Genomic DNA, 26,904 nt, shown 5'->3' with positions numbered 1-26,904 from the left:
AGTATTTGTGTCTCAGATTGCTTAGATCTTAGATCTTGAAAGCCAGCAGAAAAATCACTCATAGTATTACTGAGCTAACAAAAATAAGTGTGTGTGGGGAATCCATCAAATGTAACATTTTATTTGTGATATAGAGTGGTATGCTACCATTTCTTTTTAAATGAGAAAACTACCAGTAAGATAGGATCATATATCAAAAGATACAAAAAAATCAATCAATCTAGATGTTACAGGCTATCCTCCTGTATCAACAGCAGGATTTTCCTTACAGAATTTATGTGATGTTCCCCTGAAGTGTAGTTTATCTTAAGTCAAGCATTTGATTTCAGACCATGATAGTGTCATTTTTATTGACTTTTCTACAAAACCTAGAAGTGAATTTTGATTATTTGGCCATGAAAAATTTTTATAGGTAGTGCAGTAGTATGAACTGATAGATGTGAGAAACCTTACAAAACTATTTAAATATAATCTTTGAGATACAATATTAACAACAAATTCAGTAGATGGATGACATTGCTTGTCTGTCTTTTAGTTAACGTTCTGGCTTTAAAATTGTGTTATATTCTTTTGAATTTTTCTCAGAGTTGATGTTAATATTAATGACTAATGGATATTTGTCGTTCTGTTGTGGGTTAGATCTCCTTACTGAAGCAGAATCTGGAGATGCAGCTTTCCCAGTCACAGAGCTCTTTGCAACAGCTACAAGCCCAGTTCAGTCAGGAGCGACAGAGGCTGACTCAAGAGATCCAGGAATTAGAAGAGGAGCATCAGCAAAGGCATAAGTCACTTCAGGAAGCCCATATCCTTGCCTTTCAAAACATGGAAGAAACAAAAGAGCAAGAACAAAAGGCATGTTCATATGGATATTCTGAATTATGTAGACAGTGTCACCATTTGAGCAATTTATGTCCACAGTTGGTATAAGAAAAATAACTGCATAACTACTAAATTTCCTTTTCAGCTGATGTCTTATAGTAACATTCTTATCTATTTAAATCTGATTAAGACATATTAAAAATCATCTCTAATACTGGCATTTTTTCATGTCTTGCTTTATACTCTACTAGTATATGCATATAAATATAAAATTATCAGCACACACGTTTCTTTACAGTAGTTTGACATAGTTATCCATAACATTATATTCTGGTTTTGATTTGGAATAGGTTTCTCTGGATTTTCCATTGTAGTTACCTAATTTTGCATGTGTTTTCTGATACTTCCTGTCAACTGACTCCTGTTGAAATGTAGTTTATATTTTCAGTATGTTAAAAGTTGTATAAACTGTGTTCTGCAACTTACAAGATAATTTTTCACATCCAGAATAATGTCACACCCAAGATTTTTTCAAAACTTAGATTAAACCAGCTTTAAAATAGAAATTTTGGCAGTACTTGGTACTTAATGGTACTTAATAGGGTGTGTGTCTACAGTTTTTTTTAAGGTTCAGATCTAGAGTGTACCTTTGCAATTAATTTTCTCATTATCCCCACTTAATGTACTTTCATTCACATCATAGACTGCTCTTGGAGCACACAAGGAGGATTCCTTTTGGTCAAAATGAAACTAGAAGATGTACACCAGGAGCATTATGCTTCATACATTTCAATAGAGAATAAACACGAGTTTCAATGGGGAGCAAAAATCCCCAAATGTGTATTGCATGCACACTAGACCTATCAATGGGTCTGTACCTTACCACATTCCTTGCTATTGTAAATATATTCATAGACTGTTTTTTTTCCAACTGTGACCAGAACAGGAGTTTTGTGCACAGATAGTCTTGATAACTGGCAGCCACTGAAAAGAAAAAATGTAGTAGTAAGATAACTTAGTGAGAGAAGAAAATATGAGCAATATTAGTGCATTTTTAATAATTCTAGAGTATGCAAATGCCTGCTTTTTGTTGCCAGTTACTATCTTATAAATTCCCTGAACTGGTACAGAATAAATTTTATCAATTTTGAGTTCATAGGAATTAGAAGAACGTTTACAACAGAAACACTCGGAAGAACTACAGGCGCTGAAAGAAACACATAAACAAGCCATGGAAGGTTTCAAATTGGAGATGGAACAGGAACTTCAGACGCTGCGATTTGAGCTGGAGGACGAAGGAAAAGCTATGTTAGGTATACTATTTTCAAATTTGGAAGTGTGTCCCAAAACATTATTTCTACTCATACAAATATACATGCACATATATGTATCTATGCGTGTGTGTGTATTATAACACTGTAGTATATCTCAGAGTCATTCAATGTTGACCTAGTTGTTCCTCTTAAAATCAGTATAAGCTTTTAACGGATAAGCCCAAACTGTTCACTTTTAAAAAATCTTACCCTTAAGTTTTTTGGAAGGAGTTAGCAGCCAAATTTCATGATGGAGAATGTTTCAGAAAGTAACAGGAATAGAATGACAGGACAGTTGCTTAGCTGATGTACAGTGTGTGTTAAGTCAGCAGCAATACTTGAAGGACCTGGACTTCTATTGTTAATTAATGTAAACATTTGCAAAATAAACCCTTCTTTTTGTTCATGGTAACTAGCTTCCTTGCGCTCAGAGCTAAATCATCAGCATGCAGCAGCAATTGACCAGCTAAGGCACAACCATCAACAAGAACTGGTAGCTGCCAAAATGGAGCTGGAAAGAAGCATAGAACTCGGCAGGCGACAGGTAGGAGGCATTGCTGGCAACTGACTGTAAAACTGTATAATCCATATTTGTTTTCTCTCAGATGGAGGCAAGAACTGTTGCAAACAACATGTAATCCTTCAAAGTCAGCCAGCCCCAGCAGATAATACATCCCTACCAGTTTACCTAAACCTCCTTGTTTAGCTTCTTCCTTCAACAAACTTCATTCAAAGCCTAGTAGAGGCTCCTGCATCAAAGGAGTTTCCTCTCAGAATTGTGAAGCTGTCTGGGAGCACACTGGCTTTCAGTGGGAGGAAAGTTACGATTCTTGCCAAATTCTATTTGTCCTCAGCTGCCGGCAGGACTTAAAAAGAAAAAAGATGTTTCTCTCCGAAGCCTAAGTAATATGGCTAGGAAGTGGTTGCTTAAAACCAAATGATTGCATCAAATTTAAGAGGTAGTTTAGTATCTTTTTTTTCAGGAACCAAATTGGAAAAGGTGAATTAGCATCTAAAGAAAGCAGAAAAGAAGATGTAACAGTTTGCAACTGTTAAAAAAACCACACCCAAACCCAGAAAAAACACAACCACTCCTCAAATTCCAAAGCCAGTATGGGCTGCCTTTGCTTTCAGCAGCAAACTGATTCGTTCACTTTTATCTTTCGGTTTTTTGCTTTATACACAATCAGTTTTTCCAGTAGTAACTAAAAATTCAAAGCCTGATCTCTATCAAAAGCAAGCCAGACTCCTGGAAGAGGACCAGAAAATTACTTCTTTCTTTGACTATATAAGAGGCTTTTCAGGACTGATGTACTGATAGTCCAGCATCAAGGAGGTGGAGTGATTTTAGAAATATATTATCAGAGGAAGCAGGTTTAGTCAGATATAGCCTTTACATGAAAACAGACAGTCAAAGATCAGCCCTTCTTTTTCTCTTCCCTGCTGGCTTAAAAATGTGAGCACTAGAGGCAAAAATGCGGTGCTGTCAGCAGTGAACAAAAACATGCAGGATTTAGGAGGATGTAGTTTCAGTCCTGTGTTTAGGCCTAGAGTGAGACACCTAAAGGAAGTGTCAGAAGAAAGTAAGTTTAAATTACAAGAGCAAGTGTTTGATCCAGCCAAATGCCATATACTTTTGGCCTCAGTACAATGATCTGCTAAGCACAAGCTTTAGTTGAACTGAGAGCAAAGCAATTGTGTTTTCCTGTGTTAGAATGCTCATCAATTCATAGGATCAGAGCTAAACTAGATGCAGAGAGATCTGAGCAGGATGATTGTTTGCTATTTTTGTAATATTTAAGTTTGTGGATACAAATTTTCCACTGTTTTTTCTTATATAACTTTAATTTAATCTTTCTATAGGGAGGTAGAGATATTTGTAAAGGTCTGTTCTTAAAGATGTCCCATTAAATTTGTGCTTTAGGATATATTTGTATTTTCTGGATGCATGAAGGCACAAAGCACAATTATACATAAAACTACTTTGAAAATATCTCCTGATTTTCTCTCTGTGAAAACTATATGGTCATTCATTACTGTGAAACTGTAAGAAGTGGAATAGACGGAAATGGAAGACACTGAAAAAAGTTTATTTTATTCCAGACTATTTCTAAACTGCGGAGAATCATTATCAAAACCATTGGGATGGGTTCCAGATGAGGTTCTCGGATATTAACTTAATTGGAATTTCTTATGCAAAAAGAATGACTTTTATTGATTTATTGGAACCAATATAAATAGTATATAAATTATTTAGCATGTATTCTGCTGTGAGATATTCATGACCCGTATATATAAGTGTGATGGTTTTGGCCGGGATAGCCTATACTAGCTACTATGAAGAAAATTAGCTCTATCCCAGCCAAAACCAGCGCAGTAAGACAGGAGACTTCTGAGCCATAGTGTGTGTTGGTGCAGGGCATACATCGTGAACTATTTCATCCCATTGTAATGGGGCTGTAAAGGGAAAAACAGTTTCTCTATATCATATGTTGAAGAGGTAGAAAATGCTGTATGTCCAGTCTCCTGGTTCTTAGTGGTATCTCTTTTTTTTGTTGTATGTGTGGGCAAAAGGAGTATCTGATGAGCTACACAAACAGGCAATGACAATGACAGATTTTAAATTTGCTCGCCAATAGAAATTGTTTCTTACATAACTGATTTCTTCTTTATTTCTACTTCTGCACAATAAAAAACACCTCAGTTTTAGTTATAATTTGTGTCAGCATCAAAAACTGAAAAAATTGTCTATTGAATGGAAAATTCTGCTCAGCTGTTACATTCCAAAATCAAGTATTGTGCTTCTATTTAAAATACTTCTGCTGCTACTTACATCACAGGAGAAAGAATTTTTATGCCGAATATCAGATCTACAAGACGAACTGAGACACCGAGACCATCATATAGCCGAACTGGACAAAGAGATTCTGCATCTTCATGAAAATATAAGTGCATTGACCAAGGAATTAGAGTTTAAAGGGAAAGAAGTTCTTAGAATACGGAGTGAATCCAACCAACAGATCAGGTATGAATTTTTCCTATCTAAACTCAAATGTGTTTTGTTTCATGAATTATTTTACTTAAGGAATTTTACCATTTGTAGCTTTTAATTTATCCTCTTAATCAAATGGTGTTATATATCATTTAGTCTTCTTTAGAAAAAGCTATGCTCATTACTAGTAAAGTTAGTGAATATTACCATACAGTTCATATTGCTGCATTTCAGCAATACATTTTGGCATATTTTAGTAACAGCCTGCTCAAGTGTTGTTTTTGTGTTGTTTTGGTTTTTTAAAATTCATTACGTTTGTTTATTTAAAAAAGCATTAAAGGAGATGCATTTTCCACGAAATAAGCTAGAAGATTGGAGGACAGTAAGTAGTGGGATTTGATGAATCAGTAATTCCTTCTGTGTTGTCTGATACTGTGTAAAAGCCCTTAGAAGCATGGCAGAAAATCATGATGAACAAACAAGTCTGATTTTAGAATAACTCTTTTTTTAACAAAAAATAAATTAAACAGGATACATGAGCAAGATTTAAGCAAGAAACATGAGAAAGAGCTGGATGTCTTGACAGCAGATCACATCAGAGAGAAACAAAGCATGCTGGCAGATTTTAATAAGACCCAAGAACTGCTCAAGGAAATTAATTCAGCTTTACAAATTTCGTAAGTTTTGTTGCATTAAAAAAATTTGTATGTAGCTGCGTTTGAGTGAATAGTTTATTCTGGTATCCATAAATTGCTGAAGATATTGCAGAGATGCAGATGTGCAAAAACCTCAGTCAAGTATGGAGCCTAATCTTGCATTCTTTAGGCAATTCTATAAGCTTTAGGGGAATTTAGTGAGATAAATTGTTAGGGATTTGAGCCTCAAAAATTTCAAGTAGGAAAGATATTAAGTCTGTGCAGTTCTTAGAAAATTGATGAAAACATTATTTCAAATTTATTTTCTCAAACTTTAATACATCTTTTTTGAGAACACGAGTTTCTTCAACAAGTTTATTCTTCAACAGTACAGCATTTGCTATTAAGAAATCTGATTATAGCATGAGTGATGCAGACATTTTCAGGTTTACTAACATAAAGAAAGTTAGTGTCTGAAATTGATTATATGAGCATAACAATAACAGAATACTTAAGAGTGTCTCCAAATCAAAATGCTACCTGGGGTTAGACCACCTCTGGGCAGAATTGATGTAGTGTGTCATCTGGTGGGTTTTTTCCTGTCTTCCACACCCTTCATACTGTGTGTGAAATGTAACCTATTTGGTCAGGGTTTCTGGCTGAGGCTTCATAGTGCATTGAGGACTTCCTGACACAAAGTTGTCAGTGAGGGATTTGTATTTGCAGCATAAAGAATTTATGGCAGAGAGAATAATTGGTTCTAAGTATATGATAGGAAACTTTTAAAAGTAAGTATCAATTAAAAATTGACGATAAAGCCTAACTGCATCTAATTCTTTCCTGATAATAAGCACTCAGAAAGTCTTCAAATACAATGGGTATAAAATCGCAGTCGTCCTTGTAATTGCCCACATGCACGCTCCTGTGCCCTGATAAATGTGGTAACTTGCCTTCCAGTAAATCATGCATAAAGAACCTTCTGTTTACTGCATTTATCTTGTATGAGAAACACACCAGAACTAGGGTTTGGAACGGTTTACCCTAAGTTTTTCTCCCATTAAGTTGTTTGTTTTTCAGTGTCCTGAAATTTTCTGAATTTAGTTGGTTGCCTACTCCTGGTTCTTGCTCAGCTTAGAGCTATGAGGAAGCATCCACTGGCCTGAAGACAGCAAACATTATCCAGAGTACCTTGACTTGGCTTTCAGTGTGTTACCTTTCTCTACTTACACTGAAGCAAGGAGCTATCAAAAAATGAAACTATGTAAAAAAAAAACCCAAACCAGAAGAGTTACTTACAGTGATTGAGAGTGGGCATCATTAATTAGGCTCTACAACTAGAGTCTTTAAATTACATATTATCTCTTTGAAACAGAAAAAAACCAGTCTCTGAAATACCTGAAAATAAAATGACAGCTGTTTGTAACTGTGTACTATACTCTGGGGATCTGTATACAATAGCTTAACCCAGCATAAAATCTATACACAAAATTAAACTAGCTGAGCATTTTTCTGTTCTGCTGAGTCAAATGCCTTTTCTGCAAATAAAAACAGTCATGTTGTTCGCATTCATAATGTTTTGTGTAAATACATTATATAATCTCGTCAGATTATGTACAGTTTATTTGAAAGTTATAAATATAGTCCAATATGAACTGTTTTTTCAGATGCAACTCAAAGTAAAAATCACATAGCTTGCTACTGAAGGGAAAATATTTATCATTATGTCTACTTCCAGGTGTCTTGTGGAATTATTTTTGAGCTGATTTAGACACCTTAAATTCACAGATTTTTCTCAGGGTTTATTTGTGATTTTAAAAAAATTTCTTTTTTCATTAAGTTTGTTAAATTTCCTGAATCTGTTCTGAAACTTGGTTCACTTCTCTACATGAGGGCTGAATATGTGAGACAAATGTTTTAGCAGTTTCCTTTGGAACAGTTTAGCATCATGAGCTTATTTATGTTTCAAAGAGACATTCATTTGAAATTGTCATGTCTTCAGAACATGTTCTTTAAGAAGAAACAAGGATATTTACAGTTACTTGTACAGTTCCTCTCTGTTGGCTTATTTCACTTCTCTCCTTTAATGCTTTCCTACCAGGCATTTCAATTTTCCTTCTATTTTTTTTTCAAATGTTTATCAATTGTTACATTTCTCTTAATCCAGATATCCTAATATCCAAGTGTTATTGCTTTTCTTTTACAGCTCATTCCTTTATTTCATCTCTAATGGTACTAAGTTGCTTTTGTGGAGAGGAATTAGTTACCAATTAGTCTTCACTGTTCTTGGATATCTTTGTTCCAGTATATTCCACATGAACTGAGGAAGACGGTGCCAGCCTTGTCTGTCTATCCAGTTTCTCCAGTATCACAAGCATGCATCTTTATTCAGAGCAGTCATCTATAAAAAGAAAAATGACACTGTTTGTTTTCCTCATCAAGAAAGTGAATTGCCAGTTTTTTAAAATTTACATTAATATTAAATGCAACGCAGTGTAGTCCCTGTATTTTACCTTAGAATCAATCTTATCTATGTTTTCTGTAATTTTCCTGTCCATATTAGGGTTTTGAATGCTTTATTTTCAGTCTGACTTCCAAGAAGCCTTTTTTCAAACACCTAGTACTGCATGCACAAGATGTTAGGATTTTAGAATTTTGCCCAGATTATTAGTTATGGTTATAGTTGGGGTTTTTTTTAGCTAGCCTAAAACTCAATGATAACATAGAAATTCATTTACTTCAAGGTGATAAGAAAGTAATCTTCTGTTTTTACTTCTGAACTCTCCTTTATACTAATCAAAGATGTGACTATTCACTCTTCATTTAACACTGGATCAGGCTAAAGGGGGTATTCTTCTTTCCTATAAAGTTTAGAAGAAATGGAAGAAAAATACAAAAACAGAGAATCAAGACCAGAAGATCTGCAGCTTATCTCAGAACTGAAAGACCTAATTGCAGAGCGGGACCAACTCATAAAGAAATTGATTGTAAGACTTTTATGCTCTCTTGGTTTAATATCTTGACAGATACAAAAGTTAATCTCATTCAGAGTGTTTGAAACGTATTTAAAGAACCAATCCTGCTAGCTTGTTATTCATATTTTTTAACATATTCCCATGGTTCTGTCACGTCCCGCTCCGATGAGGGGGGCAAGTGACTCAGATTCGCAAATCCCCAATTGGAGCGGACAACAAGTCTCCAAGTTCAAGCATTTATTAACTACCTACAATGCACTAATTGAACACATGATAATTGGCCAAGTACAGAGCAAGTTGTGGTGAGCAATATAATATGCTTTGCATTTCTTAATAGAAAAAGGAAGAGAGGGAGATAGAGGGAATGGGGGGATACAGATCACCGGTCTGGGTTCCTGCGCTGATCCCGCCGGCGAGGGTTCCAGGAGGCGGCCGTCTTCTTCGCTGGCATTCGTCTTCTTCCCTTCACTGCTTTCTCCAGACGGTCGGGGGGGGGGGGGGGGGGGGGCAGAGAGAGAGAGAGCCCTTTCTTCCCCCCTTTGATTTATACCCATTTTCCTTGGGTCCGTCCCCTAGGTCGACCCACATAGCTACGTATCCCATATACAGGGAGGGGTAAGGTGTTTCATGGGATGATGTCATTAGCATGATCATGACAGCCCTCGTTAGCATATTGAGGGGTGTCAACTTTAATATGCATTTTGTGGATAATGAAGCAAAGTTCATTCACCGGACACATGGCCCTTGAAATTTGCCCAGGTGCCCCAGGGCAGAGCCGTCCTGTCTCCACAGGGCTCTCTCCCCCAGCTACATCGGGCAGCGTTATCAGCTTGGGCCTCCACAGAATGCACCCTGTGACTCATAGTTTTGTCTTGCGAGTGTTTGAGGCATTTCTTCAATCAGCCTCAACTTTTGCTTTCCCAGGTTGTTTGTCTTAGTTTCTCACAGGCCTGGTTTCTCGTCTCTCACATCCCACCCCGTGACTCAAACACTCCAAGTTCTTTGACTATTGTGATCTCAAAAGGTATAGGGAAAAAGAAGACAGAAGGTAAGAGAGTATATATCCAACTGCTTCAAGGCATACTATGAAAAACAAAACTTTGCACAACATTACAATACTAATATGTACAAGCTGTCTTCCCCACCCCGTGAGTCCTGAGGATCCCGGTGATGTTACCCATGACCCAAGGTTCCATACATCAAACCAGTTCATTGGTCAAGAAAGTTCTCTGTTCCTGTTGGCAATCTTCTTCATTGTGGCACGGGTGTCCGCTGTAGAGGTGGTGTAGAGGTGCATTGTGGATGGGGATGTAGCATTCTCCCTCAGAAAGACTCAGCACACCTCACAGTCCATGTTCTTTCAGCAATGCTAGCTGGATTCTGCAACACCATCCTAGATGCTTGATAGATCTGCACCTTTAATTCCTTAAAGGCAACATCAGTTTGGAGTGCTGAGACCTGAGCACCCATATCTACTAGAAATGTAACTGGAGTTTTAAGGGAGCTGAGTGGAAAAGTAATCAACAAGTCTCCCTTAGTATTTTCTGTGAGCCTCCTTAAGTGGACTCACCTGCCATCCCCTGGCTCACTTACTGGGGATGGCACATCCAGTTTCCCGACCCTAAATCAATCAAGTCCTCTTCAGGGGCAGTTGGTGTTTGAGAAGCAATTACCACCATCTCGTTAGTTCTCAGAGCTGTCCCTCCCTTCGTCCAAAAGGTCTGCTCGGTTGTGTGTGTGGGGGGCAGCTTCCTTCTGCCTTTCCAGGCTCGAATGAGCTTTTCTAAAACTGCAGTAGTCAGACCATCCATTAACTCTCGGGGAATCCCCTGTCTCGTTCCCTCAGTCCACAAGAGATTTCTCTTTGCTCTTAAAACTGGCGGAGGGGAAGGAGACAGATTTTCCTGCTTTTCCATTCTGCATAAGGAGGGCTTAGGTTTACCCGTTCCCCTGGTAAGGCCCATTCTCTGGCCATAATTTATTAAGTCTTGAGCTATCTCTCCCCAAGTCATGGGCTCTCCCGCTCCCCGTCTCCCCCTCTGTGGGGTTAATGCAATCCGCAAACGATCTTGTAATTGTACTGCATATGATTTCAAAGAGTCCGGCAAGCCCCGGATCAGGGGAGTCATTTGATCGGGGTTAGCAATTAATAACATCGGGGAAGGCTGCTGCGGAACCAAACGCCTATCATGAATTAATTGGAGACAAGCAGCCTTCTGCAGACTTTCAGTCAAATGATTTATGGTTGGGGTCTCAATATATACTGGATCCCCTCTTTCCAATGGGTCCAGACTCCCAGCCCAATAAGCAGCTCGTTGAGTTAACGACCACGGTTCTCTCTGGTCGTCAGTAACTAAGAAAACCCCTGGCCCCCAGTACCCCTGGGCCTCATCTTCTGATAACAAAATTCGGTCGCCACCAGTCAAAGACACCCTCCACACATATTCAGTTTCAGTTTCCTGAGCTCGTCTGGTATATTTCTCCTGAATTTTTGCAAGCTCAGTTGCTGGGTACGGTGTAGTTCGAGTGGTGACCTGCGGAGCTCTTCCACCTTGACCCTCGGTGGTCTCCGTTTTAATTAATGGTCTTAAATTTGCCCCCTCGTTTTCGGGGTAATAAATCTCTCGGCTTATCTCTAAATCCTTCATTGGGTACAAGGGTCTGGCTGCTGATTTTGCCAGACTTGTAAATCCCTGTTCACTATCCGGAACAGAGCTAAGATCTGTCCGGTTACAAGTTTCTTGTTCATTCATCTCTTTTTCAGACCGTGAGATTTTTTCTCGGTCCAAGGCATCTAACAGAGCTGTGCAAAGTCGCTGAGTGGTATTACGCTCATCAGCTAATTGACTTTTCAAAGATTCATTTTCCTTTTGCCAGAGTTTAGCTTTTTGTTCAGTAACTTTACGTTCCTCAGCCAATTGATCCTGGAGAGCTTTTACCAGATCTTGTAGGGATTCGATCATTTCCCTTTCCAATTGTTTCTTAACATGTTTATCTTTTTGGGCTGCAGTCAGTGCTGCCCCTAATACAGCACACACAACAGCTTTTCCTTTGCCTGGTCGCGACCCTTTCACCCCTGCAAGCACACTGATATAGCTCGCCACTGCTTCTGGATTTTGCCAATTATCGTGGGCCCAAACCTCTACTAAAGGAGGAGGACAAGCCTTATACTCCTTCAGCTTCTCAAAAATAGGGGAGCAGTCAAGCACCGACATTTCCTGGCCAGTCATGGCTTGCAACTGCTCGAACCTCTCCCGGCTTAAAGCTGAGAGGTCACTTCCCGATTCTCCCTGTCCTCATCGGATAGAGAATCGGTATCCCTCCGACCCTCTCCCAGCTTAGAGCTGAGGGGCCAATTCCCAGTTCTCCCTGTCCGAGTTTATCGGATAGAGAACCACTATTTCACAAGACTTTCCGACACCAAAGGGGATCCTGCCGACTACGCCAATTTAATGTCACGTCCCGCTCCGATGAGGGGGGCAAGTGACTCAGATTCGCAAATCCCCAATTGGAGCGGACAACAAGTCTCCAAGTTCAAGCATTTATTAACTACCTACAATGCACTAATTGAACACATGATAATTGGCCAAGTACAGAGCAAGTTGTGGTGAGCAATATAATATGCTTTGCATTTCTTAATAGAAAAAGGAAGAGAGGGAGATAGAGGGAATGGGGGGATACAGATCACCGGTCTGGGTTCCTGCGCTGATCCCGCCGGCGAGGGTTCCAGGAGGCGGCCGTCTTCTTCGCTGGCATTCGTCTTCTTCCCTTCACTGCTTTCTCCAGACGGTCGGGGGGGGGGGGGGGGGGGGCAGAGAGAGAGAGAGCCCTTTCTTCCCCCCTTTGATTTATACCCATTTTCCTTGGGTCCGTCCCCTAGGTCGACCCACATAGCTACGTATCCCATGTACAGGGAGGGGTAAGGTGTTTCATGGGATGATGTCATTAGCATGATCATGACAGCCCTCGTTAGCATATTGAGGGGTGTCAACTTTAATATGCATTTTGTGGATAATGAAGCAAAGTTCATTCACCGGACACATGGCCCTTGAAATTTGCCCAGGTGCCCCAGGGCAGAGCCGTCCTGTCTCCACAGGGCTCTCTCCCCCAGCTACATCGGGCAGCGTTATCAGCTTGGGCCTCCACAGAATGCACCCTGTGACTCATAGTTTTGTCTTGCGAGTGTTTGAGGCATTTCTTCAATCAGCCTCAACTTTTGCTTTCCCAGGTTGTTTGTCTTAGTTTCTCACAGGCCTGGTTTCTCGTCTCTCACAGGTTCCAATGACTCATAATAGTAAAACTAATTAGATACAAAGAGTTTTGCACAACCCAGCATAATACATTATTAAAAAAAATAATTCAGTATGACCTTGATCAAATGCCTCCTATCTCCAGTCCTGGAATAAGTCAGCCATGTAAGCCATATAAGAAACAGTCTCTTCTATGAGGTTTCTAAAACCAATTTCCTGATCCACTGAGCTTCCCAAATTCAGAGCATAACACCCTGACTCATCGGTCTGATTAGATCCTGATTCAGAAGCAAGAAGGAATGAGGAACTTCAAATTAATTAGAGATCGGAAGTTAACTAAACTGAGTCTTTCCCAGTGCATAGTCCATTAGGCTATGCTCACTCACAGGAGCGTAAAACTGCATAAATAGAATTGATTTAGGTTATTACATATAATAATATAAAAAACATATTAAATATGAAATGCAGTTTTTAGAATTACCAGTTTCCTTTAAAATGTAAACATAAATTTATTTGAGATCACTTTATGGACAGATTTGGCCACTAACTGATTGAAAATGCATAAAAAGAAGTTTCTATTTGTTCTTCTTTTTAGGAGGACAAAAAGTTCTATCAGCTGGAGCTAGTTAACAGGGAGACTAACTACAACAAAATGTTTAATGCAAGCCCTAATGTTGGTGTTATTAATCCATTGGTGAAGGTATGTTCCATGGACTTCATTGCTAAAGTGAAGAAAAAGAAATCTAAACTTAGGATGTAGTAAAAAGAAGAAATAGATGTGTATGTGCCTGTGTGTATACATGTATCACTCCTAAAAGACATATCCAAACCAAGGAACAAGGAACATAGTTTTCCATTTGTCTCTACTTATTTTTGTGTAGGTTTGTTTCTTTTCTGTTGTTGAGAGATCCACTGGTATTGTCACCTAATTTGCTAGGCATGCGTTAGATAAAACACAGTTCCTTCTCACAAAACTATAAAATCAAAATAGAAGTGACAGAAAGGCAACAGAGGGCAGGACTGTAGCATATAATAGAGAATAGTGACACCCATAATGTTTCAGTTTCATAATTTTTCTTGGTTATTTTGCAAAGTGCAAGGGCAATTTCATTTCTTAGGTGGTGCTCAGGATGGAAGACCATTAGATAGAGGGAGCAGGGATGCTAAAGGAATGGAATAAGGGTAAAAAGGGGAAGAGGAAAAGTATGAGAAGGGCATGGAATGAGTCTGAATGGAGAGAGACAGGAGTAATACTGGAGAACTGGAGTGACAAATGGCGGGATGTGGACTCTAGGCAACAGGAGATAGAAGTCAGTCTCTGGCCTTCTCAGTTATTGCTACTGCCTGTATGAGTGAAAACACTTCAGTAGCAACCTTTTCCAGTTCTCTCCATCCTGCTGAATAGCAGGCAGTGAAGGCTACTGTACAAGCAGGCATAGTAGACTCCCTGTCACTTTAAAAGCCAGCAGCATTCCCTCATGAGGAACGTGAATAGACTGCAGTAGGGTAACTTAATTGTATATCTTTTCACCATCTCAGTAGTAAGAATGAGTCCTCTGACATTTCCTTCCTCCGTGTGATAACCCATAAGTTATTTTACCTGCATGGAAAGGGAAGAGATTTGTTCCAGCTGCAGAGGCAGAAGAACTCAGGAAGGTTCTGCAGCAGAGGGCAACCCAAGGAGCACAACATGAGCAGCTCAGATGTCCGAGAGCTTCAGTGATCAAGGTTCAGGCTCCATTATTTAAAAGGAGATCTGGCTCCATTATTTGAGATCAGTCTGTGTTATCTAGCTAAACCTTATTGTAGTTTTACATCAGATCAGCGTATTTCCCATTTCTGCACAAATTCTGCTGCAAATTGTCAGTCTTCTGTGTTTTTCAGGAGCCCAGCAGCTCTCACAAACTTATCTGTGGATGCCTAACTTTTATGCATAACTGAATGAAAGAACTTAGTTTGAGCCCAGTAGTGACAATACTCAGACTGCCAGATACAATTTGAATGCTTTATTTTTATATGATCAATGTTTGAAAATTTCAGAAGTTTGTCTGAACCACTCATTTATGAAGATGTGAAATGTAACCATCAAGTATATAAGCTTGTGCTTTGTGTGAAATCTGAAGTGTTTGGGAAAAGTACTTCAGCATCAGATTTCCGTAGTGATAATTCATATATTTTTATAATATGCTTCTATCACTTAAAACTGTTTAGACTTTAAAACTGTCTTGTATGCTAGGACATTTTGATGTCTCATTTCATGAGCTGTGGACTATGTTTATTTTGTCAAAGCATGTACTGTGTTATTGGAGAATGAATTACAAAGAAACTGAAAATCTCATTCTCTTTTCTTTTTTTGTAATAAAAATACAGAATTTATGAGTTACTACAGGCTTTGCATATTAATGCAAAATTAATTTATGAGTTACTACAGACTTTGCATATTAATGCAAAATTAAAGCCATTGCAGTATGAATTACAGCTTCTCTAATTTATGCAATGGATCTATTTAGTATTACATTTTACATCTGAAGTTTCTTAATACTTTGCATGAACTTCATGGAAACAATACAAACAATTTTGCCTTTCCAGATTTGACTGCTTCAGAAGCATAGATTGTCTTACAGAGAATAACATATAAACTGTAGTATTTTTCTAAGCACTTATGTGGATAATATACAATTTCCAGAAATGAGCCATGTATGAAGCACACAGATTTAACTACAGTGTTTAACACACCATATTAATTACAGTGTATATTACCTTGCAGATGTATTTTACACACAGTTGGTTACTTTTTCCAAACTATTTTTTTCCACCATATTGTTATTTCTGGCTTCCTCAGCTACTGCAGAAGTAGTAAAGTGTATTGGACAATCTCAGTTTAATCATTTGCAGCTAATTATCTTTCACTGTGATGCTTAAAAAAAGACCTTTTTCTATTATAGCTTTCTGTTAAAGTGTTGGGGGTTTTAAATTGTATTTTGATAAACACATGCACCAGTGTGGCTACAATTAGTAGTATTTGCATCTGCCAACTTTGGAAAGGTCAGGCACCAAGATCAAAGCTAGCAGAGAGCTAGGTGGAAGAAAGTACAAACAAACAATAAAACTCTGTCTGTCTCCATTTGAACTTGTGCCCACCCTCAAATAGAGCAGCTCTTTTGTTTCAAGTGGAATTCTGCTGGAAAATATTATGTAGAAACAACACGAGATTCCACTTGTCTTTCACTTTATTTAGTTCAAATGCATGTAGTTCATAAGCCCATAACAGGTTTATCTCCCAGCTGCTTTGTTAGGGTTGCTTATGTGTTAACTGAATGAAAGTATTTATTATATATTCAAATAATACATAATTTGTGAGAATAATCAATTCATTTGAAAATTTTATTTTTTGAAATATGGCTTTTAAAATATTAATATTTTATTGCAGACATGGAATATTTGATAGGTCAGAAAATACGCCTGGCATTCTGTCACAGCTACTTTAAAAAAGCTATAGAATTATTTGAAGCATCCTTCTACATTAAAATATACGTAAAACTAGAGAGAATAAATACTGATTCCTTTGCACGATGTGTTGTGGAGAGTAAAATAATGATATAAAAATAAAATTCTTAAGTATTTTGAGTCCTTTGAAATAAATACTACCAGCAGGAGTAGAGAGTACTGAGAAAACAAAAGTGTTCAGTTGTGCCATCTGGTGTCTAGAAGTGGCAGCTGTAGTAGTGTTAGAAGCTTGGCCTTTTCCTTGTGCAAGAAACTGAACTCCTAAACAATAATCTTTTTCTCTTTAGCAGTATTGCTATAATGCTCACTAACTATGAGGGTGTAATTGCTTTAAATTAAATGTAGCTGCTCTTCTAGGTTCCATGTTCCAGTTACCAAAACGTGCCTCAGTGATGGGGTGAAACGTGTTGGAGAGATTCTCTTTTTTGTCACTGAAATTTGCTGTAATTACATTTGACAGCAGAGCGGTTTCACTGATATCGAGGAAAGATTTAAGTAAACATGAAAGGTTTAACAGACTAAACGACAATTTTGTGGAAGACTTCCTATCTCCAATGTCTTAAACAGAACAAAAGGTTATATTGGAAGATCTCGTATAATATATTAATTGATTATTATACTAAGTCTTAACAACTTAATCAACTTGATCAGAAATTTGCTTTTTCTGTGAAAATTTGTGGTGTTTGGTTCTGGTCAAAGCAAATAGTAAAACTACAGTAGGAAGAAAAGCCCAATCTGTCCCAATTGCTCTCCTTCAAAAAAAACCCCAAATCAGCCATCAATACAGCTTTCAAATTTGCAAATTTCCTCATCTGTTCTGGTGCAAGAAGCCTTCCTTATATTTGTTATTTTTAATGCAGCAAAAGAAGAAGAACGATAAATCAACAAACAGGTTTGTGAGTGTCCCCAATCTAAGTGCTCTGGAATCTAGCGGAGTGGTGGGCAATGGACATCCTAACCGCCTGGACCCCATTCCTAACTCACCCATCCACGATATTGAGTTCAACAGCAGCAAACCACTACCACAGCCAATGCCACCCAAAGAGCCCAAGACGTTTTTGAGGTGAGCACTGCCTCACCAATCTTTTTTTTTTCTTATTATTTTATTTTTTTTTCTTAACTCAGGAAAATTTTGCATTCCTCTTGAGCTGAATCCCACTTGCTTTATGAACCTTTCAGAGGTACAAGTACTCTTATGGCATTTTTAATTTTTACATTATATTTGTAACCTCTTTATAGTATTCCTTTTTATTGTAGACCTTGTTGAAATGTGAAGTATTCTCTCACTTTTTCATAAGTCTTGAACTTTGAAAACCTCTTTAGATACCTTAGCAGAATTCATGTGCTTCCAATTGTTTACAGATATGAACAATTGTTTTAATGTTTGTGTTATTTACTGATTGTCATTTAGGAATTTATATTAGCATCGAATTTATTTTATTCAGTATTATGTGATAATGGTTTTTCTGTAAGAAAACTATTTTTTTGTGCTACATGAATGTTTTGTTTCCCCTTTCCTCGCCTATATCAAATTGTTTCATAGGAGTAACCTTACTACAGCAACAGGAAATGTGCATGCTTGGATGCTTAATGCTGAGCTTCCAGTAACCAAAACCAGCATTAAAGTGTCAAGTAGTTATCTCACAAAATATTATAGTTAATTAAATAACTTCAAAATGGCATTTTAGAGGCAGGATTTTAATCTTTTGGCTTTATGTGCCTACATATTAAATGCACTGAAGTTCTGTACTCTGTATTTAGTAGCTGCTGATCTCTTACCTCTAAGTTGGCAAATTAAAGCTATGTGTAATTACCATCTCCACAGCTGGTTGTTTACTCTCTCCTCTGGTTTAACACAACAGACCCCATACTAATTATAAAAGGAAACAAATAATAGACTTTAAAGTAGAAGGGGAAAACAATCTTATTTGAAGAAAACGACCTGTTTTTAAAAAAAAGTACTGTTGCTTATTTTTTCCTGTGCATGTGATGTGCATGAGTGTGCTCAGATACCTGTAACATGCATGTGCATGAATGCATGGACTGTGATGCTGGAGTTTCTATTCCAAATTGGTTTGTGTTCTCTATTATCCAGTAATACAGTAGGGATTATTTTATTACTGATTTTTATTGATAAAGGAACTTAATTGTTTAATTAACTTGAAGTTATTCTCTCTTGCTCATTTTGTGAAGATTTTAATTGTTCAAGGGGGAACCAAATCTTGTTGGCAGTGCAGCAGTTCAGTATATTAGCATATTTTAAATACGTGCATGAATAACAATGTAAGTGATATTGGTGATTGGTGTTAAGTATTAAAATAGTGTGAATATTTGTTCAGTTGGCAACCAGTCTTCATGAGCACATGTCTACAAATATGATGCTCGCATCATATTTTTGAAAATTAACTTTACCACAGGAAAAGGATGCTAAAAGAGGACCAGACACACTTTTCCAAGAAAACCCTTTTTATTCTTCCTGAAAACTTACAGACGTTTATGAGACTTTAAACTATGTTTTCCAAAATATTATTTGACCACCTTGTAATGTGGCTTCTGAACTGACTTGTCCATGCTGCTGATGCTCTCCAATGGAGTGGATGATCACAGATTCTATAGGGAAACATTAAATCATGTCCTGAGACACACTGAGAATGAATCCATGGAAAACACGCATTCTTCACTGAATGTTCTCTGTGAGGTCTTCTTTGCTCCTAACATTTGTACTTTTTATGTAGTTGTGAGATAATTGTGGTGTTTTTTTTTTTCTTTCTGTGAATTTAGCCCTCCTCAGACTGATGCTTCACCAGTGGCTTCACCAGATCCACAACGCCAGGAGTGGCTTGCCCGATACTTCACGTTCTGAGAGAGATGAGTTGTTCTTGTGGCACACGCGGACTGTTTATAAGAGCATGACCTTACGTAAACCCTCATGTGAACAAGATTTCCTGTAATTTGTCAAACACTGTGAATGAGAAAGTATTTGTCTTTCTGATTTGAAACTGCACTGTATTTCATGTTATATTTGTTGGAATCACTTGACATGGTACTATATAGCGTAATTATAACTATTATTTTTATTTAAAATGAGAGAATCTTTAAACTTTGTAATGACTACATAATAAATTTTGGTAGAACAAACATAATGCTTCCCCCCTTTTTCCTATAAATGTGTTTTCTTTGATTTCAGGAAAGGCTTTTCCCCAGGAAATAACGTAATTGCATGGTTACTATAAATACAATTTAAACTGTAAAAGGAAAAAGTATGTATCTCTCTCTCTCTGGTTTGGGCAGGATATGTTTAATGCATCCCAATTCTACTCTGTTAATTTGTAGCAGTTTAAAAACTGTCTCTTTCTAACATTTAAAAGGAAGAGTGTGAAATAAATCCAAACTAGTGTAGCTGCTCGCCTTCAGAGCAGAGTGATTTTGACAAGAGGATGAAAAAAGCCACAAACCAGGAGCTGTTCATTGCAGAGGGGGTTGACTCCTCACCTGTTGCCCATGAGACTTTGCCATCTAGTTATAATCAAACATTTTCTCATCAAATTTAAGCAGAAGCTGTTCCCACAAGTTATGTATTTCTTTTGTGAATATTAAGAAAAACAAATGCTTGAAACATTTATAATACTGTACTGAGTATCTCTGCATAAATCAAGAATCTGCAATTTGAGCATATAACCCTGCTTTGGATAAAATACATGTCAAAATGCAAAAAAAAAACCAACAACCCAAACCCACGAAAACCCACTACCTAACTTTTTCCCATTTATACATACTACAGATACAGATCTTTCATTAAAACTTAATTACTTTCCCTTGTCTATATTAAAGTTTTTTCTTCTTCTTAAACTGATATATGAAAATGTTTTTTCAGCTAGTGAGCATGATTCTCCAGTCTTTTTATGATGCTAGTGTTGCTCGAGAAATTTGCTGCAGCATATAGAAAACTACATCTTATTGTCTTTTAAAATATTTTTTCATTCAAAGATTACCACAAAATAACTCATACTGGTAGTCTCAGGGAGAAAATTGTCTCTTTGTTTTATGAATGTATTTTTAAACTGAATCTCTTCTCTTTAAAAGCAGGAAAAAAATATGTGAGTTATTCAAATAAGGTTTTAGTTAGCATATACAAAAGGTATTGAATTTAATATTTCATCTGAAGCCCTAACTACATCCTTTTTTCGCTATATGCACAAAGGTAAATACCCAGATGAAGATACTGATTACAATGAGTTTTATATGTAGTATATGTATAAATGAAAAATTTGTATGTTTTCATATAAACAATATAAAATCTTCTAAATGAACATTTTAAAACTTCTATCTTATAATTCAGCTTGAAAACTCCACTGAAAGCTCTATTCTTGGTGATGCTGCCATGGATTAAAGATGCATAGAGCAGATTTTCTGTAGCTGGTGGACTCAACTGTAGGTATATGCAACTTTCTAACTTTAGAAGAAAGCCATATTGGGCAAAATGTCAGATTTCTTGGCTGTTACCCAAAATAAAATACACTAGCTCATTTTGTTATAATGTTCTGAAGTGAGTGTTGCGTATTTTTTCTTGCATGTCTTGCAAGGGCTCAGCCTTTTTCTCCCATTTGCACGATTTTACATATGTAATTAATAACTGAACAGTAACAGGAGGACGATAATACCTGCATTTACTTTACCTATTCAGTAAAAGGTGTGCCCATTGGGTTTTTGCTAGTAGGCATTTAACTTTCTTCTCCCTTCTGAAAGACAAGAAGCACTCAGTTACCATGTCTGCCAGTCAGCTGCAGTTGCAAATCAGTCTCTGAAAAATAAAAACCAAACAGCAACAGCCTAAAACCAACCTGAAGATACTAGGAAAAAACTGTTTTTCTGCCAGATGGCATTGAGAACTCTGTAAAAGGTATTCCTGAAAAAAGTTAGTATCTGACATTTGGGATTAATACAGGAACTTGCATTATCATAATGCCATTGTGTTCCAGATCTTTGCACTACCTGGTATTCTGGAAAAGCCAGAAGTGCACATAGTCGTGAGTCCAGCTGTGCAGAGTGCAGCAAAGCCTCTGCTCACACATGCACGCAGTCCCTCCTAGTTTAGCAGACAGCTCCGAGTAATGAAGTACAGTATTAGTGTGAAGTTGCATAGTATTATTTATAATGGTGGGAAAATTTGGCTATCTCTCTGCACTCTTGACACTTTAAATCTCATTATCAGCACTTAATGTAGCTAATTCCCCCGACCCTTTAGTTTTATTCAGAAAGATCACTAAAAGGTTGAAAACAATAAAGAATGTAGTATTTTAATCCTTACTGTGTTTTCCTATGGAAGAAGGAAGTAACAGGCTATATTTGATACAGGGGCAAAATGCAGAAGAATCCTGTGTTTTGTCAGAACATCATTGTAATAATCAGCCTTAAGGCCAGGTTCAGCCCTTCAGTCTGGATTGTTCCATTTACTTCTGTGATAAGAGTCAATGCCGGTGAATTTTCCAGGTTAGCAAAAAAACGCTCTAGCGGACCCATCTGACATGATCTCCTAGCACAGAGAAGAACTATGTCCTGAAAACTGCATGGCTTTTTTTTCTGCAGCACAAATTGTACCCAGACCATACACTTGCAAAATAAAAGCCCGAAGATGACTGGAAACCAAGCTGCAATCAACATCAACATAGAAATTGCTTTATCAGATTGACTCCTGCCTTTTCCATTTTTTCAGTTACTTAGGGATATGTGTACTATATTTACCTGAGACTTCAAGGAAAATATTTGTCCTATGAGAAGTACTGGCAATAGATTACATGGGTTAATATTAGAATTTTTAACATTCTAATTTAATCTAAATAAATTTTCATGTCTGTTTTTCTCATGATCAGTTATTTTGTAAGAAAAAACATGGGATTATTTTCTAACTGGTTTGAGTAGTTCTGCATTTAATGTGTACACATTTAAATTTAAATGTCTTAGATCTTTGATCACTTTAAAGAGAAAGAATACTTGCGTGTTATAAAACTGGAGAACATAGACTATTTAGTGTTTGGGTTTTTTTTCAGGATGTACCTGTCATCTTTTCTTCCTAAATATTTTATATAATATTGCAAGAATCTTAAGTTTTCATTTTTAAAACAGGATATAATTTTTTCCCACTCTTGATGTAGGCAGTCTCTGGAACTAAACTTTCCTGCTTTTTGAGACCAGAAGACTCTTTCCACAAAGAGCCTCCTTTGATGAGTTGCTCTTCAGAACTGAAAGCAGCAGTCTGGAGAAAATGCTTCTGTTCCTGTAACTGAACAGGGAGGGATTCTGAACTCTAGCCCATGCTGCAGCATTTGCCTTTCTGGTGTGACTAAAAAAATTGGGCTCCTTTCTTTAAATTGTTAACACTATCCCAGTAACTATAGCTCGAAAAATCCCAATATTAACTTTTGTCTAAGTCATTCACTTATTTTCCAGTTTTAGTCTTACTCTGAAACTCTATTTAAAAAACTGCAGGACATGAGAAAATCCTAATGAGTATCAGGAGACTTCACTCATGTTAGGAATCAAACCTGTTCACAATGTCAGAGCAATCTCTTGCTTGCTTAAAGTTTAACTTGTATGTTGTTTGTGAATTTTGTTAATGATCCCCATACTATCCATACATAAATTTCACTAATTCTGCATTGAGAAAATTAGATGCCAAGTTTTCCTCTTTTGCTTAATTTACTTCCCTTTGAAGGAAAATGACTGAGTCGCATCACTTTAGAAAATACTGATCTTCAACATCCTCTGCAGTCAATAGGCAGCTTCAAGAGTGAATCAGCTTATCTCTCTTGGTTGCAGAAAGACTGTAGAGCAACAACAAACCTAAGCGCCTCTGTTGCCTAAATTTAGGTGTGAGGAATCCAAGCCTGTGTTGTGTTATTTTTAACCAACATTTGCAAAAATACATCCACTTTGACAGATGCAAACTGACTTTCTTTACAGGAGCTGTTGCTTTTTACCTTGTATGTTCAATGTAGCCTGATACAGTACTGTCACTATTCTTACTAGGCAAATACTAACCCATTTTTTTACTATAAAGAAGGTGAAACTCTTTATTTGTACTGTTAGGCACTTCTGAGCATTGGGCATAGTATCAGTTTTATTTATGTATGCGTTCCCTGGTAAAATCTTCAAATGGAAATATGACTAATTTCCACATACAATAGATACAGAAATCAGCTTGCAGTTCTAAAGCTAATTTACTTTGCAGTGTATTTTGGTCATATAAATAAACATCCATTTCTTTAGATACACTACAGTAGTTGGAAGTACCTGTGGATAGTACTGGGGTCACGTGACAAAACCAGGCAGCCAAGCTGAAACAACTTTTCCTCTTCAGCGTGACCAACCGCTGAACTCCATTTCTCTTAATAACAGAACTTGGTATTTGCTGGACTCAACACTGGGCTCTTCTACTGTACAACTGTGCTAACGTTTATCATTTTCAAGCACATACACAATTAGACAACTCAGGCTTTGCTGACTGTACAAATTGCACTCCAAGTGCTTGGGTTAATGATGGGACCTATGAAGTGAACTACTCTGGAGTCCTGCAGAGTCTTAAGGATGAGTTTATAAATTGCCTGTCACTAAGGCAACTCCATTATTTTCAGAGTTAAGCATGGTATGGAGGGCTGTTCCCAATAAACAGCTGGCTGAACACAAGGAGAAGCAGCTGCTGCCAGCAGCACTGATAGCAATGTTGCTAGGGAACAAGAAGAGCCAAGCTTTAGAAAACAAAAGCATAATTCAATAATGACTACCAAAATCTGGTTTCATTATGATAGTGAGTACTCTTAGAAATTAACAGGCCTTCCACGTTCAACCTGACAGACAACCATAAAAGTTTAGAGAGTGGCTGAGCCTTTAGCTGGAACTGTAGCTGTTTAACTGCAGTTACAGATCATCAGCGTGGTGGCTGGGCACAAAGACGAGTCAGCACACTTCAGGCTGTAACCACCACAGGCAGCCTCAGCCACAGCTGGCAACAGACACGCTGGAGGGCAGAGACTGGAGCCCGAGTTTTACAGTCACATGAACATCCAACTGTACTCACGCTGCTTAGTCTAAATCTTCACCCAACCAATGGGATCTCCAAGCCCTTCTCAGCACTTGTGCAGCCTTGCTGCAGCGTCCCAATTGCATGCTGGAGCAGGACGTGTACCAGCCACCCCAACCACAGCATTAGCAGGCAGCTCTTGTACCCTCCTGGGATGTTTCCAGATTGAGGGCACACACTATATTCTGTAAAATGTGAGTTTTTAGTCTTTGTCTTTTTCTTCAAAACCACACAACACTATCAGAAGTGACCTGAAAGCAGAAATAGTAATATCAGCTTATGTAAGAGCACTATTCAAAGTGGAAAGGAGAGACAAACCAGGAAAGCGTTCCGAGCCCAGGACCAGAGAGTTTTTTAGGCTGGTAACCGCCAGCACTGTTTCCATCCACTCATTAAAGACAATTACTTTTTCTTGTCCTATTTTGCACCATGATTTCAAAAGGGGCTACCTTGTGGATTTTCAAATGGGCATACTGTATTTTTTAACGACTTCTTGTTGAGTGAACATTTCTTCATTACTCAACTACGCACATAACTGTTACTAGTTATTATTAGATAATAATAAAATTATAAATGCTTTAGGTTCTTTTCTTGTAGGAACCGCTACCTAATTGAAGCCTTTACATGCTAAATGAGTTAATTGCTCTGTAGCGGTAATTAGCTGCTCCAGTTGCAGGCTGCTGCATTCTTTTTCATCTTGTTGCTCTAACTGTTTAGGCTACAGAACGCAGAATTTGAGGAAGCAGAGACATACACCTCCAGGAAATCACAAAGATTACAGCTCCGCCATATCAGAAGCCTGTGCTGATCTAGCAAACGTGTCAAAATAGCTGCCTGGCATCACTAGAAAAAAGCAGCCTGGTTTTGTACCTTGCAAGACAGCACCATAAACTGAGTAAAGCTGATGCTGGAAAGGTATTGCAGAGATAGGGCTTGCTTGACACTCCACCCAGGATAATCTTTACCAGAAATAGTTCTGAATTTTCACATTAATTAATTTATATATTAGGTGCGGATCTCAGCAGTGCTTTTGCAGCCATATCCATTCAATAGGTTAGAATATGACCATTTTATAAAGAAAAATGTTTTTTTCCTTTTAGAGACATATCTAGGGGTTAAAACCTTTCCTCTTTAAACCCCCTGAAGCAGCCTGAGACTTCTGTTGTAAACTTTGTTTCCTTCAGGTGAGGATTTAGGCAACATCTACAAATACTCTGAAGAAGTTTGTATTTGCAAACAATGCAGGACAGATAACTGAAGTTCTATCCACCATTTTACCAGACAGAAGTCACATGCAGGAATCCTCTTTCAATATCTTATGGAGTAGTAATTCAGAGAAATGTGACCTGTGACTTAAAGAACCCACAGTTCCACCAGAAGCTTTTGCCCAAAGATTGCAAGACCTTCCCTTCTCTGCTGGCCAAACATTCCTCACATCAACTTGTGGATGGTGAGATACTCAATAGGGTTAACAGATGTGAAGTGACCACTGTAGCTTTCTCATTCATTAAGATCACATATTTAGATATCATTGGAAGAAAAAAAAACATGTTAGACATTCAAATTAATGATCTTAGTTTAATTAAGGCAGGTAAGGCAGTTATTTTACATATTGAAGCTATACATCATAACCTGAAAATAAGGTATCTAAAGGATATTTTTTGTTTGAAAAGCATTGATTATCCTCTCCACCAACTTTAAAAATTCATATTAAAATACAAATTTTGTACATATCTTATGACATCTTTTTATTATAGAACTATGGGCATAGTTCTAATACTTTTAGTATGGTATACTTTCGGGGTAAGATCTTACACGGGCATTGATTTTTTCTTTTGATTGCATATCAGTTCATCATTAATACAAACCAGCAATGGGGGGGTCCTGGGAACAAAGTGCTCAATAAAGTTTTAAGATCCTTCAAACACTCTGAAGTTAAGGAGACATTAAGTTATTCTCTGCGATACCACAAGAATCGAATGCATACACAGTAAAGATATTAAAATGTTATCAGAGGTACCAAGGAGATACATGTAGTAATTCAGGTGATAGTTTACTTACACTGAACTCAACATGGGCAGAATTCACACGTGCAGGTACAGCACTTGTTAGGAGAGCAAGAGCATAGGTGTGCTGCAAAGTAACTCAAGAGGAAAGGAACAGGCATACTGCTGGAGAACTAGGATCTAGTTTCAGTCTTCATGCCTGGAACTCAACTTTGAAACAGAATTAACTATTTAAAAGATAAAATATTTCAAATAGTTAAAGCATGTCCCTGGGTTGTATTACACAGAAAAAGAAAATAACATACAGATACAAAAGTAATCAAAACGACACAC

At 37.6% G+C, this 26,904-nt stretch overlaps 1 protein-coding gene across 9 annotated transcripts in view; it reads left to right on the top strand.

Moving 5' to 3' along the window:
- Positions 1 to 20,955, top strand: part of FAM184A (family with sequence similarity 184 member A) — an 81,974-nt gene extending 61,019 nt beyond the window's left edge. For 2 of the 9 annotated variants that reach the window (XM_074896205.1, XM_074896207.1), the window contains exons 10-18: positions 640 to 852; positions 1,979 to 2,132; positions 2,549 to 2,676; positions 4,973 to 5,157; positions 5,655 to 5,801; positions 8,626 to 8,743; positions 13,577 to 13,681; positions 17,349 to 17,551; positions 19,270 to 20,955. In XM_074896205.1, coding sequence (XP_074752306.1) covers positions 640 to 852; positions 1,979 to 2,132; positions 2,549 to 2,676; positions 4,973 to 5,157; positions 5,655 to 5,801; positions 8,626 to 8,743; positions 13,577 to 13,681; positions 17,349 to 17,551; positions 19,270 to 19,351 — 1,335 coding nt within the window. In that variant the 3' untranslated portion in view covers positions 19,352 to 20,955. Of the gene's footprint in view, positions 1 to 639; positions 853 to 1,978; positions 2,133 to 2,548; positions 2,677 to 4,972; positions 5,158 to 5,654; positions 5,802 to 8,625; positions 8,744 to 13,576; positions 13,682 to 17,348; positions 17,552 to 19,269 lie in introns of those variants that run through there. The other 7 variants (XR_012632839.1, XM_074896209.1, XM_074896208.1 and 4 more) reach the window with 7 other exon arrangements.
- The last annotated feature ends 5,949 nt before the right edge of the window (positions 20,956 to 26,904 follow it).

This window comes from Athene noctua, chromosome 1 (assembly GCF_965140245.1).
Source record: "Athene noctua chromosome 1, bAthNoc1.hap1.1, whole genome shotgun sequence".
Classification (NCBI taxonomy): domain Eukaryota; kingdom Metazoa; phylum Chordata; class Aves; order Strigiformes; family Strigidae; genus Athene; species Athene noctua.
Note: the sequence above shows the minus strand (reverse complement) of the source record. Positions and strands in the feature narration are given on the sequence as shown.